General features: G+C 45.3%; 1 protein-coding gene across 7 annotated transcripts in view; it reads left to right on the forward strand.

Annotated features, from left to right (window-relative positions):
- LOC112260820 (receptor-type tyrosine-protein phosphatase S) overlaps positions 1-15367 on the forward strand; it is a 152227-nt gene that overhangs the window by 75955 nt on the left and 60905 nt on the right. For all 7 annotated transcript variants that reach the window (XM_042328961.1, XM_042328966.1, XM_042328964.1 and 4 more), the window contains exon 6: positions 392-580. In XM_042328961.1, coding sequence (XP_042184895.1) covers positions 392-580 — 189 coding nt within the window. The remainder of the gene's footprint in view (positions 1-391; positions 581-15367) is intronic.

Below are 15367 nucleotides of genomic sequence, written 5' to 3' on the forward strand. Positions count from 1 at the left end.
GCTTACTGGATCACTTGTTTGTTTGCTAACACAGTTGACCTAATCTAGTGACCGCTGGCCAGCTAGGCTAGCGAAGACAAATAATGAATCAACAGGAATTGTAGTTTGAAGTGGGATTGGGAGTCTAGCCACCCTAGACCCAAGATGTGGTGTGTGAGAGTGGACTCCAGATGTTATGGAGAGAGTAAATGGCAGGCAACACTTACAAGGATGACTTTTATAGCATTGAACCAACAGGACATCTATACTCCACGTTGGCACCAAACATCAAACATTCCATGACAACAGACATTCTAAATCACATTTTCTGTGGAACTGTCTTCAGAGACAAATGGAAATTCTTTGCAATGAAAAACTCTTTGAATAACAACTAATAACAACCCCCCTCCAGAGGACCTGTTGCCATTTGGTTTCCCCAGCATTGACATGGGTCCTCAGCTGAAGGTGGTGGAGAGGACCAGGACGGCCACCATGCTGTGTGCTGCCAGTGGCATCCCTGACCCAGAGATCTCCTGGTTCAAAGACTTCCTCCCTGTAGAGCCCAGCTCCAGCCAGGGACGCATTAAACAGCTGCGCTCAGGTAAGACAAATGGGAGTTCTTGTGTTTCTTTACTGATACATCCTCATTTCATTAAAATCTCACCCCCCCCTTTAAATATCCCCTGTATTACATACTTACTTTGCACTCTACCCCACGATACAAAACAACACCACACATCACAATAACCAAAACCTCACCACTTAAACAACCGTATATCTTCCCCAGCTGTACAGACGGCACTCTCCGACACACCATATCTCCTGAAACATCTCCACACTCAAATTCTACCCAGAGGCGCACTGAGATCATCCCATTAAATAATAGTAAAGGGTCTGTTTCCACCCCATCTTTGACCCTGTTCCTCCTTGTTAGCCAAGTAGCAAACTTTGTCTGAGAAATCAGATAATTCAACAACACACATTTGGCCTTTTCCTTATTTGAAGACCTGTACTCCACTATAAACATCCCAACAGTAAGACCCACCCCAACCTCTCACACAGACATTCCAACAGTAAGACCCACCCCAACCTCTCACACAGACATTCCCAACAGTAAGACCCACCCCAACCTCTCACACAGACATTCCAACAGAGACATTAATGGCATTAACCTGGCACACACAAGAAACACATGAATCACAGTTTCACTCATGACACAGAAAGGACACCCCTGCCCGATTCCCGGTTCAACCCGTGCCAACCAGCTGTTAGTGGCCAGGGCTCCATGTAGAACCCTCCACTGGAGGTCCCCTGACCTCTTCGGTACTGGGAGTTTGTAAAGCCCCCTCCATCTAAAACCCACCATACTCTCCTCCCTACATACCCCCTGCCATTGATGTGCCTTCACTCCTGTTAGGCTCCTAATGTTCCTTACCTTAATGCAGAGGTTGTAGAGGGCTTTACCTCCCACATCCTCAAACTCCCACAGGCTCGGAGTGTTAAAATCGAACAAGCCCCGAGTCCCCAGTCTATGCCGTCCCCAGTCTCTGCCGTCACCTACAGTGGCGGAACAATTTGTGGCCCCTCCCCCTTTGGCCGCTCAAACACCACCCTTACCGGCTCAGACAGTGCCTCCTGGACCTCCTCCAGGAATCCCTACAGCACCCTAAGAGATGTTAGTCATGTTCGTTGTGACAGGACTTCCGTGGTTTTCCACCCCTCCTCCCCCAGCAGCCGCAGGTCACGCAGCGTTAGTAAACCTGTTGCAATCAGTCGCTTCCGCAGGGTGGCCGACTGAACCATTCTCTAAAGGATGGCTTTAGAGCTGCCAGGCCCTCAGCACTGCAGAGTAAAAATCAGAGAGACCTGCTGTACTCAGCCTCTCCAGCTTCATGAGGAACAGCTGCAGGTCCAACCCTAATCCACCAGCTCTCCTCAGCAGCGCGCATGCTGGCTCCTTCCAGCCAACATCAGTATGGTACAGCAGTCTCTGCGCCAACTTTAGTTAGAATGCAGTCATCCTGCTCTCCAGTTCCACCAGGCCCTATCCTCCTTTCTTTACCCAACTGTGGGACAGACTATGTTTGTTCCCACACTCGGAAATCTGACTCTCTATTTGTTACACAGACTTTTGGCCTCCCATCCTATTCTAACCACCTCGCACCAGCTTTGTATTCATGTTACCTGATGAAATTGCCCGTTGCCATCTGATGCACATTCAGATGTCATAATTCAGCACTGCAGAGCTCTCCCTGTCCTCTGCCGTGCCTTGATTTCCAGATACTGTTGATGATATCTGGAAATGTATATGTACACCCTGGCCCAACTACGGTTGCTAGTCCCAATTCTGAGTTGTGCTCTGATATCTGCTTCACTGATTTCTGCTCTCGTAAAAGCCTGGGTTTTCTGCATGTTAACACTAGACACTTATAACCTAAAATGGATCAATTGAAAGTGTGGGTTCACAGCTCCAATCCAGATGTGTTGGTCATTACTGAGACGTGGTTAGGGAAGATTGTTTTGAATACTGATGTTAACCTTTCTGGTTATAAACTTTTTCGGAAAGACAGATCTTCCAAAGGTGGGGGAGTGGCAATCTTTACCAAGTATCACCTTCAGTGCTCGGTTGTCTCCACCAAGTCTGTCCCCAAACAATTTGATTTGCTGGTTTTAAGCATTAAACTTTCAAATAGTTATTTGACTGTTTCTGGGTGCTATCGTCCTCCATCAGCACCAGCCTGTACCCTACCTGCCCTAAGCTCTCTCCTGGCCCCTTACACTAAGTCTGAATTTGTCCTTACACCAAGTCCTAAAGCCATGGGACTCCCTAAATCTTTCTGAGATTATTACCAATCCCACACGGTATGACTCCAAACACCCAGAAAAGGCTACTCTCCTCAATGTTATCCACACAAATAATCCTGATAGGTATCAGTCTGGTATCAGTCTGTGTTTTCTGTAATGACCTTAGTGAGCACTGTTTTTACACCTTGCGTTCGTAATGGCTGCTCAGTGAAATGACCTGTCCTGATTGGTCATAGACGCTTGCCAAAAAATGTAATGAGTAAGTCTTCCTTCATGAACTGGCCTCTGTAAAAATGGGATAGAAGCAGCTTGATCCCCTCTGTTGAAGATGCTTGGACCTTCTTACTTGATATTTTCAGTGGTATTGTTGGCAAACACGCCCCCATAAAGAACATGAGAATTAAAAACAGGTTCAGCCCCTTGTTCAACCATGATCTTGCAGAGTTACTCTACCTCAATAATTGCATTTGGCGAAAGGCTCGGCACACGCATACTCAGGCTGACTGGCTATCATTCAGGCAAATGAGAAATACAGTAAGTGCACTCAGGCTATCCAGAAAGACAAAGTTAGTTACTTTAAGGAGCAGTTCTCTCCCTGTGGGTCTAACCCCAAGAAGTTCTGGAAAACGGTTAAAGACCTGGAGAATAAACCCTCCTCACAGCTGCCCATGTCCCTTAATGTTGATGATGTGGTTGTTACTGACAAGAAGCACATAGCTGAGCTCTTTAATCATCACTTCATTAGGTCAGGATTCCTATTTGACTCAGCCATGCCTCCTTGACTGTCCAACATTTCCTCATATCCCACCCCTTCTAATGCGACTATCCCCGATGCCTCTCCCTCTTTTTCCCCTGCCCCGCAACAAAGTTTCTCCCTGCAGGCGATCACTGAGTCCAAGGTGCTAAAGGAGCTCCTTAAACTTGACACCAAAAAAACATCTGGGTCAGATGGTTTAGACCCTTTGGTTGCTGCCGCCATCATCTCCAAGCTTATCTCTGACCTTTTTAACCTAGCTCTCCTTTCTGGGGAGATTCCCAATGCTTGGAAGGCAGCCACGGTTCGTCCTTTATTTAAAGGGGGAGATCAAGCTGATGCTAACTGTTATTGGCCTATTTCTATTTTGCCCTGTTTATCAAAAGTGTTGGAAAAACTTGTCAATAATCAACTGACTGGCTTTCTTAATGTCTATAGTATTCTTTCTGATATGCAATCTGGTTTCCGCTCAGGTTATGGATGTGTCACTGCAACCTTAAACGTGCTCAATGATGTCACCATTGCCCTTGATTCTAAGCAATATTGTGCTGCTATTTCTATTGACTTGGCCAAGCTTTTGATACAGTAGACCAGTCAGAAAATCTGCTGTCTCAGTCACTGCCTGTCACCAAGGGAGTGCCCCAAGGCTCGATCCTAGGCCCCATGCTCTTTTCAATTTACTTCAACAACATAGCTCAGGCAGTAGGAAGCTCTGTCATCCATTTATATGCAGATGATACAGTCTTATACTCAGCTGGCCCCTCCCCAGATTTTGTGTTAAATGCTCTACAACAAAGCTTTCTTAGTGTCCAAAAAGCTTTCTCTGCCCTTAACCTTGTTCCGAACACCTCCAAAACAAAGGTCATGTGGTTTGGTAAGAAGAATGCCCCTACAGGTGTTATTACTACCTCTGAGGGTTTAGAGCTTGAGGTAGTCACCTCATACAAGTACTTGGGAGTATGGCTAGATGGTACACTGTCCTTCTCTCAGCGCATATCAAAGCTGCAGGCTAAAGTTAAATCTAGACTTGGTTTCCTCTATCGTAATCACTCCTCTTTCACCCCAGCTGCCAAACTAACCCTGATTCAGATTAGCATCCACCCCATGCTAGATTACGGAGACATAACTTATAGATTGGCAGGTAAGGGTGCTCTTGAGCGGCTAGATGTCCTTTACCTTTCGGCCATCAGATTTGCCACCAATGCTCCTTATAGGGCACATCACTGCACTCTATACTTCTCTGTAAACTGGTCATCTCTGTATACCCGTCGCAAGACCCACTGGGTGATGCTTATTTATCAAATCCTCTTAGGCCTCACTCCCCCCTATCTTAGATATCTACTGCAGCCCACATCCTCCACATACAACACCCATTCTCCCAGTCACATTCTGTTAAAGGTCCCCAAAGCACACACAAACACTCAAACTGGACAGTTTTATCTAAATCTCTTCATTCAAAGACTCAATCATGGACACTCTTACTGACAGTTGTGGCTGCTTTGCATGATGTATTGTTGCCTCTACCTTCTTGCCCTTTGTGTTGTTGTCTGTGCCCAATAATGTTTGTACCATGTTATGTTGTGTTGCTTACCATGCTGTGTTGTCATGTGTTGCTGTCTTGCTATGTTGTAGTCTTAGGTCTCTCTTCATGTAGTGTTGTCACAATTGTTGTGATGTGTGTTTTGTCTTGTATTTATGTTGTATTTATTTTTTATTTTAATCCCAGGCCCCCATCCCCGCAGGAGGCCTTTTGCCTTTTGGTAGGTAGGCCACCATTGTAAATAAGAGTTTGTTCTTAACTGACTTGCGTAGTTAAGTAAAGGTTAAATAAATAAAATAAATTTGTGTACGGACAACCTCAGCCAGTGATGGCCCGACCAGAAGAAATCAACCAGGTTGCAGGGGGAGGTGTGTGCCCTAGTTCACCTTAGCTGAAGAAGCTCCCTCGTACAACTTCAAACTAGTCTCTAGTGCCTGCATATCCTGCCCATCCCTGACCATCACAGAAATGAAATCTGCATACGCTGACACTCCCTGCATTCTCCTGTGTATGAGGCCCAAAACAGGCTCAATGGCTCGTGTATATAACTGCCCCGATTGAGTTCATCCTTGTCTAATGCCCCAGCTCACCCAGACTCGCCTACTGAGAACCCCACCCTACCTTGACCATACATGACGCCCCACTATACAACATCTTCACATAGGCCAAAAACATTTCCCCAAACACCGACATCACATTTAACAGATACTCATGGTCCACTCTATCAAATGCCTTCTCTTGGTCGAAAGAGACATGTCCAAAGTTCACATTAGAACCTCTCGACAAGTCCACCTCGCCCCTGACTAAGAACATGTGTTCCGTGATTGAGCGTCCCAGTACACAACATGTCTGGTTCTTGTGTACTATAGAGTCCAGATGAGACTTCCGTCTGTTAGCAAGGACCTTGGCAAATATCTTGTAGTCTGCACAGAGCAATGCCACAGGCCTCCAGTTCTTAAGATCATGTAGTCCTCTTTTTTGGGCAGGAGAGTCAGAACTGCCTGACGGCAGCATATCGGCAACTATCCTACCCCGACGCACTCACGCAACAAGCAAAAGAAGTCCAGTCGAATTAGATTTTTTTAAATAAAACTCCACTGGGAGTCCATCTACCCCCGGTGCATGGCTGGGGAACATCTGGGTTATGGCCTCTGCCAGTTCAAGGGACAACAGGGGAATGTCCATTTCATCCCTCTGTGCCAGATAGAGCTTAGGTAGTTCTGCAAACAAAACCTGAGCACACATAGGATCACACAGTTCTGCCCTATACAACTCAGTATAAAACTCCCCAGTCCACTCCTGCATCTCCCCCACCACAGAGGTCACCCGCCCATCAGACAGCCGTAGACAATGCATACCCTTGGCTTCACCACTCTGTCTTTCCAAACCAAAGAAGAAGGAGATGGGTGCATCCATCTCCTTGAGCATGGAGAACCTAGCTCTTACAAGTGCTCCCTTTGTTTTAACCTGGAAAAAGTAAATTAGCCTGGAGGCCTACATTGCCTTGCCCCACCAGCTCTACCGTCAATTCACACTGATTCTACGCTCGAGTTCCCCACAATACTATTCTAGCCTCTGAGGATGAGAGAGCTGTATACTGTTGACAGAAAATCAGAATTTTGGCTTTTCCCACATCCCACCATTGACTCAGAGACTCATATTCCTCTCTTCGCTGCCCCCACCTTTCCCAAAAAGTCTGGAAACATGAGCAAAAAGTGGCAACTTGTAAGAACTTTACATTAAACTTCCAACAGGATGACTGCCGAGGTCCTGGTGAAATAGACAGCCAAACCATGGTTATGTGGTGATTTGAAAAACCCACCAAACCCCACAAAACCCCAGTTGTTAATTTCTGCTCTTACTACACGCAGTCTACCCCTACACACCTCCTTTGAGGAACACATTTGTACAGCCAGACCCAGTGGCCTAAAGGACTGCATCCCCTGCACTAACATTTGTTCTATGGCTCAGCACACTTGCCCCTTTCCACCAGAGCCTCTGTACTTTATTTTGTTTTACATATTTACCCAACAGACTCCTCTTTCCAGAAAAAAAATATTCATCTAAATAGTAAACAGTGATTGAAGGTAGACCCTTACGCACGGTTGTGACCCACTTCCTCAACCTAAAATGTTTTCTGGGTGAGAGGACACCATGCCCCTCATTTTTCATAGCGTGTTGTACTGATTTTACAAACTTTCCCGGATCGCAAAAAAGCTTCAAGATGAACCTTTTCCCCTTTAGTCTCATTCAGGAACCTTGACAGTTCCCTCACCGTGTACTTTGACCCCTCTGTCTGGCTGTCAGCTCTGGACCCATTGAGGAGGAGTCTGAAAAGAAAGCCTCCTCATCGTCCTCTTCCTCAGACTCACCTTCCTCCTCCTCATCTCCATCTTCCATCCTGAACACCTGCCCTTTCTTTCTAGTCGGGGCAGAGAAAACCGCTAGCAAACTTACCAAACCAACTCAGCTTTTTCTGGATTTGATCATCCCTAGTCGAAGGAGTAAAAAGAGGAGAAATCAGCAGCAACACATTCAAAATAACTGTGTGTTAACCCTCCACCATAGAAAATAAACATTTTAAGAAAAGACCAAGGAAATAATCAAGAAAATAAGTAAGGACAGAGCCCTCCACGCGACCTCTCAACTATAAAACACTCCCAGCATGCACTGAGAGAGAGAGAACAACTCTCAATGGACTTCTAGGTTAGCTGTGTAGCCTACAGCACAAGCTATAGATCTGAACTAATGTTCATAGCTAACTCCTTGAAGCCCTCTTCCAGGTCAAGGTAGTTTGTTTCCTCTATGTGTCTGAAGAGAGCCCATATCCACAAAGCGTCTCAGAGTTGGAATACTGCTCTAGGATCTGTCCATAAAGTGGTATTAATTACGATCAAAAACGCTACACTGATCCTTGACCAGCACTCCTAGTCTAAGATGCTTTGTGGATATGGGCCCAGGCTTATTGTCTGGGCATGTCTGACTCAGAATCCATCAGAGATAGGAGGGTGACAGAACAACAAAAAGACTCTTGAGTTACATTCACATTTTATGAGTTCCCCTGTCCTAACATCTTTGTGTCAGGCTCAGTACTGTGTGTTCTGACGTGTCATATTTCTCTCTTTCCATCCTGAGGTTTTGTGTTTGTCTTGTATTTTCATCTACAAGTGGATTATGTGGTTTGAATAATTCTTATATCAGATGTACAGTGGGGCAAAAAAGTATTTAGTCAGCCACCAATTGTGCAAGTTCCCCCACTTAAAAAGATGAGAGAGGCCTGTAATTTTCATCATAGGTACACTTCAACTATGACAGACAAAATTAGAGAAAAAAATCCAGAAAATCACATTGTAGGATTTTTAATTTATTTGCAAATTATGGTGGAAAATAAGTATTTGGTCACCTACAAACAAGCTAGATTTCTGGCTCTCACAGACCTGTAACTTATTTATTAAGAGGCTCCTCTGTCCTCCACTCGTTACCTGTATTAATGGCACCTGTTTGAACTTGTTATCAGTATAAAAGACACCTGTCCACAACCTCAAACAGTCACACTCCAAGCTCCACTATGACCAAGACCAAAGAGCTGTCAAAGGACACCAGAAACAAAATTGTAGACCTGCACCAGGCTGGGAAGACTGAATCTGCAATAGGTAAGCAGCTTGGTTTGAAGAAATCAACTGTGGGAGCAATTATTAGCAAATGGAAGACATACAAGACCACTGATAATCTCCCTCGATCTGGGGCTCCACGCAAGATCTCACACCGTGAGTTCAAAATGATCACAAGAACGGTGAGCAAAAATCCCAGAACCACACGGGGGGACATAGTGAATGACCTGCAGAGAGCTGGGACCAAAGTAACAAAGCCTACCATCAGTAACACACTATGCCGCCAGGGACTCAAATCCTGCAGTGCCAGACGTGTCCCCCTGCTTAAGACAGTACATGTCCAGGCCCGTCTGAACTTTGCTAGAGAGCATTTTGATGATCCAGAAGAAGATTGTGAGAATGTTATATGGTCAGATGAAACCAAAATATAACTTTTTGGTAAAAACTCAACTCGTCGTGTTTGGAGGACAAAGAATGCAGAGTTGCATCGAAAGAACACCATACCTACTGTGAAGCATGGGGGTGGAAACCTCATGCTTTGGGGCTGTTTTTCTGCAAAGGGACCAGAACGACTGGTCCGTGTAAAGGAAAGAATGAATGGGGCCATGTATTGTGAGATTTTGAGTGAAAACCTCCTTCCATCAGCAAGGGCATTGAAGATGAAACGTGGCTGGGTCTTTCAGCACGACAATGATCCCAAACACACCGCCCGGGCAACGAAGGAGTGGCTTCGTAAGAAGCATTTCAAGGTCCTGGAGTGGCCTAGCCAGTCTTCAGATCTCAACCCCATAGAAAATCTTTGGAGGGAGTTGAAAGTCCGTGTTGCCCAGCAACAGCCCCAAAACATCACTGCTCTAGAGGAGATCTGCATGGAGGAATGGGCCAAAATACCAGCAACAGTGTGCGAAAACCTTGTGAAGACTTACAGAAAACGTTTGACCTCTGTCATTGCCAACAAAGGGTATATAACAAAGTATTGAGATACACTTTTGTTATTGACCAAATACTTATTTTCCACCATATTTTGCAAATAAATTCATTAAAAATCCTATAATATGATTTTCTGGAATTGTTTTTCTCATTTTGTCTGTCATAGTTGAAGTGTACCTATGATGAAAATTACAGGCCTCTCTCATCTTTTTAAGTGGGAGAACGTGCACAATTGGTGGCTGACTAAATACTTTTTTGCCCCACTGTATATACAGTATGAACATATACACAGAAACATACAGTACGTGAACGATTCAAAATGACAAATAAACCCTAATCTAATACTCTTGAAATAAGGAACACATTAGAATGACCTTGAATGTCCCTGATGGGACCCTGATGGGACCCTGATGGGACCACACAACAACACGATGGGAGTGCAAAGCCACATGGAGAACGTGCTCCATGCGTACTGTATCTAAACAAAACTACTGCTTTGTTTTCTTTTTGTTCCTCTCTATAATCTTCAACAGCTTTTGGTAAGTATTACTCTTACCCTAGCCATGCCCAAACCCTTAGGATATGTCCATAAGACTACAGTCACTCCAACATTAAAGCAGTGTTCCCCAAATGGTGGTTCAGGACTAATTGGTGTCCCACCGCAAGTTCCTTTTTGATTGTAGGTCACAGTTAAGGACTGGACTGTGACTATAAACATGATTTTTGTTTATTTGGATGGTCACAAGTCAAACAACTTTTGGGACCACTGCATTACATTTCCTTTAAGATACTGAGTGAGTCCCTCTACAGTTCCTTTCTGTCCAGCTGGTCCCTCTCCTTGCTAGGCTCAGAGTGTCTCCACATACGCAAACACACACGCGCACACAGATGCACACACACACACACACACACACACAAAAACACACACATCCATCCATCATCTCCCTGAAAGGGGTATAGTGATGCATATGGTCTAAGAGTCATATTCTTCAAAAATGGCTTCTATTTTCTATAGCCATCTGTTATGTAGATCCTTCCAGCCATATGCATTAGGAGACTTCTGTAGGCCAATCCTCCTCATTAAATTGGGATTGAGGCTTGCAGAATTACCCCTAATGTATAACTTGGGATTCACACAACAGATGGTGTGCAATATGGACTCAGTTTGACATTACACCACGTTTGACATGTGAAATTGCCCGACAAATGTTGGATTTGAGTTGACTATCCCTTGGGTTAGTGATGATGGACTGACATCTCTCCTATTCAAATTTGGGTGGGGACACACACACACACACACTAAAAGCATATGATCAACTCCAAAAAATCTGGACTCCACCCCCCACTAGATCAGGAGCAGGTCTTTGAACCAAGCAATCTCATTCAGGGCCAGTCAGTCATTCACAACTGTCTGTGGTTGATTTTCCTGTTTTCCCCAACATGGTTTCCTATATACCTTACCATTGTCAACAACTTGAATTTGTGTGTGTGTGTGTGTGTGTGTGTCCATCTGTGTTTGTCTGCGTCTATGAGCATGTGTCTGTGTTTCATGTGTTGTCTCAAGGAGAGTGTGTTTTAATGCTGTAGGGTACTCTCTCTACCTCCCTCCCTCTACAGACTACAGTTTACTATAGAATACTACAGTACTTACTATAGAATTCTGTAGTAAACTCTGTATACTGTAGAATACTATACTACACACTGTAGTATCCTTCGATCAAGTGTAGTACTTACTATAGAATGTTGTAGTATACTGTAGAATACTATAGTAAACACTATAGTATTATCAGAAAAAAAAACACTGAAGTAAATACTACAGTATTGTCTGCAAAAACACTACAGACTGCAAAAACACTTTTTTTATCCCAATTTCATGATATACAATTGGTAGTTACAGTCTTGTCCCATCGCTGCAACTTCCATACAGACTCGGGAGAGTTAAAGGCCGAGAGCCGTGTATCCTCCGAAACAGGAACCCACACTGCTTCTTGACACAATGCTCGCTTAACCCAGAAGCCATCTGCACCAATGTGTCAGAGGAAACACTGTACACCTGGCGACCGTGTCAACATGCAGGCGCCCGGCCCGCCACAGGAGTAGCTAGAGCGCGATGGGACAAGGACATCCCGGCCGGCGAAACCCTCCCCTAACCCGGACGATGCTGGGCCAATTGTGTGCCGCCTCATGGGTCTCCCGTAGCGGCCGGCTGCGACACAGCCTGGGATCGAACCAGGATCTGTAGTGACACAGCTAGCACTGCGATACAGTGCCTTAGAACGATGCACCACTCGGGAGGCCCCAACACTACACTTTTTTAGCTATAGTAAATACTACAGTATTTAATTTGCATATACTCTGCCCATTCCGTCCCCCATGTCCCAGTTTGTACCAGCCAAGTGAGAAACCTACATGATCATATATTGTGTTCCATACAGATTATACGTTCAGAACCCAGTCCTACCTACAGGTTATACGTTCAGAACACAGTCCTACCTACAGATTATACGTTCAGAACCCAGTCCTACCTACAGATTATACGTTCAGAACCCAGTCCTACCTACAGGTTATACGTTCAGAACACAGTCCTACCTACAGATTATACGTTCAGAACCCAGTCCTACCTACCTACAGATTATACGTCCAGAACCCAGTCCTACCTACCTACAGATTATACGTTCAGAACACAGTCCTACCTACAGATTATACGTTCAGAACCCAGTCCTACCTACCTACAGATTATACGTTCAGAACCCAGTCCTAGAACCCAGTCCTACCTACCTACAGATTATACGTTCAGAACCCAGTCCTACCTACCTACAGATTATACGTTCAGAACCCAGTCCTACCTACAGATTATACGTTCAGAACCCAGTCCTACCTACCTACAGATTATATGTTCAGAACCCAGTCCTACCTACAGATTATACGTTCAAAACCCAGTCCTACCTACAGATTATACATTCAGAACCCAGTCCTACCTACCTACAGATTATACCAGAACCCAGTCCTAGATTATACGTTCAGAACCCAGTCCTACCTACCTACAGATTATACGTTCAGAACCCAGTCCTACCTACCTACAGATTATACGTTCAGAACCCAGTCCTACCTACCTACAGATTATACGTTCAGAACCCAGTCCTACCTACAGATTATACGTTCAGAACCCAGTCCTACCTACCTACAGATTATACGTTCAGAACCCAGTCCTACCTACAGATTATACGTTCAGAACACAGTCCTTCCTACCTACCTACAGTCCTACCTACCTTGTAATTAGTACAATATACTACAATCTGCAAAAACACTACATTAATTACTATAGTATATACTACAGTTTTCTTTTACTACAGTATTTATTTTATCAAATCAAATGTTATTGGTCACGTACACATGTTTTGCAGATGTTATCGCGAGTGCAGCGAAATGCTTGTGTTTCTACCTCCAACTGTGCAGTATTACCTAACAATACAAAATAACACACAAAAACTACGAAAGGAATTAAGAAATATCAAGACGAGCAATGTCAGAGGCGGAATACAAACATATATCTATATATGTGACCGACCACCTCGAATCGGCTCAATTCGGTCCTATGTAGCGGAATCTGAAATTGTGTTTTTTTTACATTGGATTAAAGCGAAGACTCAGAGTTGCAAAATTGAGGAACAATAGAATAGAACTTTCTGCTTTGAAAGTTGATAAACTTGAAACCCCACTTTTAGAAAATGGCCCGTGAACATTTAGGTACACATACTGGAGAGCTCTTCTTTGTCTACACCCATTCAGCATCGTTCACACCCTCTTAAGCCTTAGCCCCACCCATCTCCTTAATGCTTGAGGCCATGTGAGGCCATGTGGTAACAGAGTGAATACGGTAGTGTAATAAACAACCAAATATTTCAAGACTAAAAGTGGTGAAAGTAGTAGCAAAAAGTAGTAGTAATAATACACATTATGTAGTCCTTGGCCTATATCCTAATCTGACTTTGGTGCAGGTCATGTTTTTCTTCAAATTACCGTCTCTGGTAAACACACACTATATCAAATAAAATCTATGTTTATTTGTCAAATGCACAAGATACAGAAGATCTAAACGTAGTGTTGTGTTGTGATGGGTCGGGTCTAGTAGTGTTGTGTTGTGATGGGTCGGGTCTAGTAGTGTTGTGTTGTGATGGGCCGGGTCTAGTAGTGTTGTGTTGTGATGGGCCGGGTCTAGTAGTGCTGTATTGTGATGGGCCGGGTCTAGTAGTGCTGTGTTGCGATGGGCCGGGTCTAGTAGTGCTGTGTTGTGATGGGCCGGGTCTAGTAGTGCTGTGTTGTGATTGGCCGGGTCTAGTAGTGCTGTGTTGTGATGGGCCGGGTCTAGTAATGCTGTGTTGTGATGGGCCTGGTCTAGTAGTGTTGTGTTGTGATGGGCCGGGTCTAGTAGTGCTGTGTTGTGATGGGCCGGGTCTAGTCGTGCTGTGTTGTGATTGGCCGGGTCTAGTAGTGCTGTGTTGTGATGGGCTGGGTCTAGTAGTGTTGTGTTGTGATGGGCCGGGTCTAGTAGTGCTGTGTTGTGATGTGCCGGGTCTAGTAGTGCTGTGTTGTGATGGGCCGGGTCTAGTCGTGCTGTGTTGCGATGGGCCGGGTCTAGTAGTACTGTGCTGCGATGGGCCGGGTCTAGTAGTGCTGTGTTGTGATGTGCCGGGTCTAGTAGTGCTGTGTTGTGATGTGCCGGGTCTAGTAGTGTTGTGTTGTGATGTGCCGGGTCTAGTAGTGCTGTGTTGTGATGTGCCGGGTCTAGTAGTGTTGTGTTGTGATGGGCCGGGTCTAGTAGTGTTGTGTTGTGATGGGCCGGGTCTAGTAGTTCTGTGTTGTGATGGGCCAGGTCTAGTAATGCTGTGTTGTGATGTGCCGGGTCTAGTAATGCTGTGTTGTGATGGGCCGGGTCTAGTAGTGTTGTGTTGTGATGGGCCGGGTCTAGTAGTTCTGTCTTGTGATGTGCCGGGTCTAGTAATGCTGTGTTGTGATGGGCCGGGTCTAGTAGTGTTGTGTTGTGATGTGCCGGGTCTAGTAGTTCTGTGTTGTGATGGGCCGGGTCTAGTAGTTTTGTCTTGTGATGTGCCGGGTCTAGTAATGCTGTGTTGTGATGGGCCGGGTCTAGTAGTGTTGTGTTGTGATGTACCGGGTCTAGTAGTGTTGTGTTGTGATGGGCCGGGTCTAGTAGTTCTGTCTTGTGATGTGCCGGGTCTAGTAATGCTGTGTTGTGATGGGCCGGGTCTAGTAGTGCTGTGTTGTGATGTGCCGGGTCTAGTAGTGCTGTGTTGTGATGGGCCGGGTCTAGTAGTGCTGTGTTGTGATGTGCCGGGTCTAGTAGTGCTGTGTTGTGATGTGCCGGGTCTAGTAGTGTTGTGTTGTGATGTGCCGGGTCTAGTAGTGCTGTGTTGTGATGGGCCGGGTCTAGTAGTGTTGTGTTGTGATGGGCCGGGTCTAGTAGTTCTGTGTTGTGATGGGCCAGGTCTAGTAATGCTGTGTTGTGATGTGAGTAATGCTGTGTTGTGATGGGCCGGGTCTAGTAGTGTTGTGTTGTGATGGGCCGGGTCTAGTAGTTCTGTCTTGTGATGTGCCGGGTCTAGTAATGCTGTGTTGTGATGGGCCGGGTCTAGTAGTGTTGTGTTGTGATGTGCCGGGTCTAGTAGTTCTGTGTTGTGATGGGCCGGGTCTAGTAGTTCTGTCTTGTGATGTGCCGGGTCTAGTAATGCT

This window comes from Oncorhynchus tshawytscha, linkage group LG10 (genome assembly GCF_018296145.1).
Source record: "Oncorhynchus tshawytscha isolate Ot180627B linkage group LG10, Otsh_v2.0, whole genome shotgun sequence".
Classification (NCBI taxonomy): Eukaryota; Metazoa; Chordata; class Actinopteri; order Salmoniformes; family Salmonidae; genus Oncorhynchus; species Oncorhynchus tshawytscha.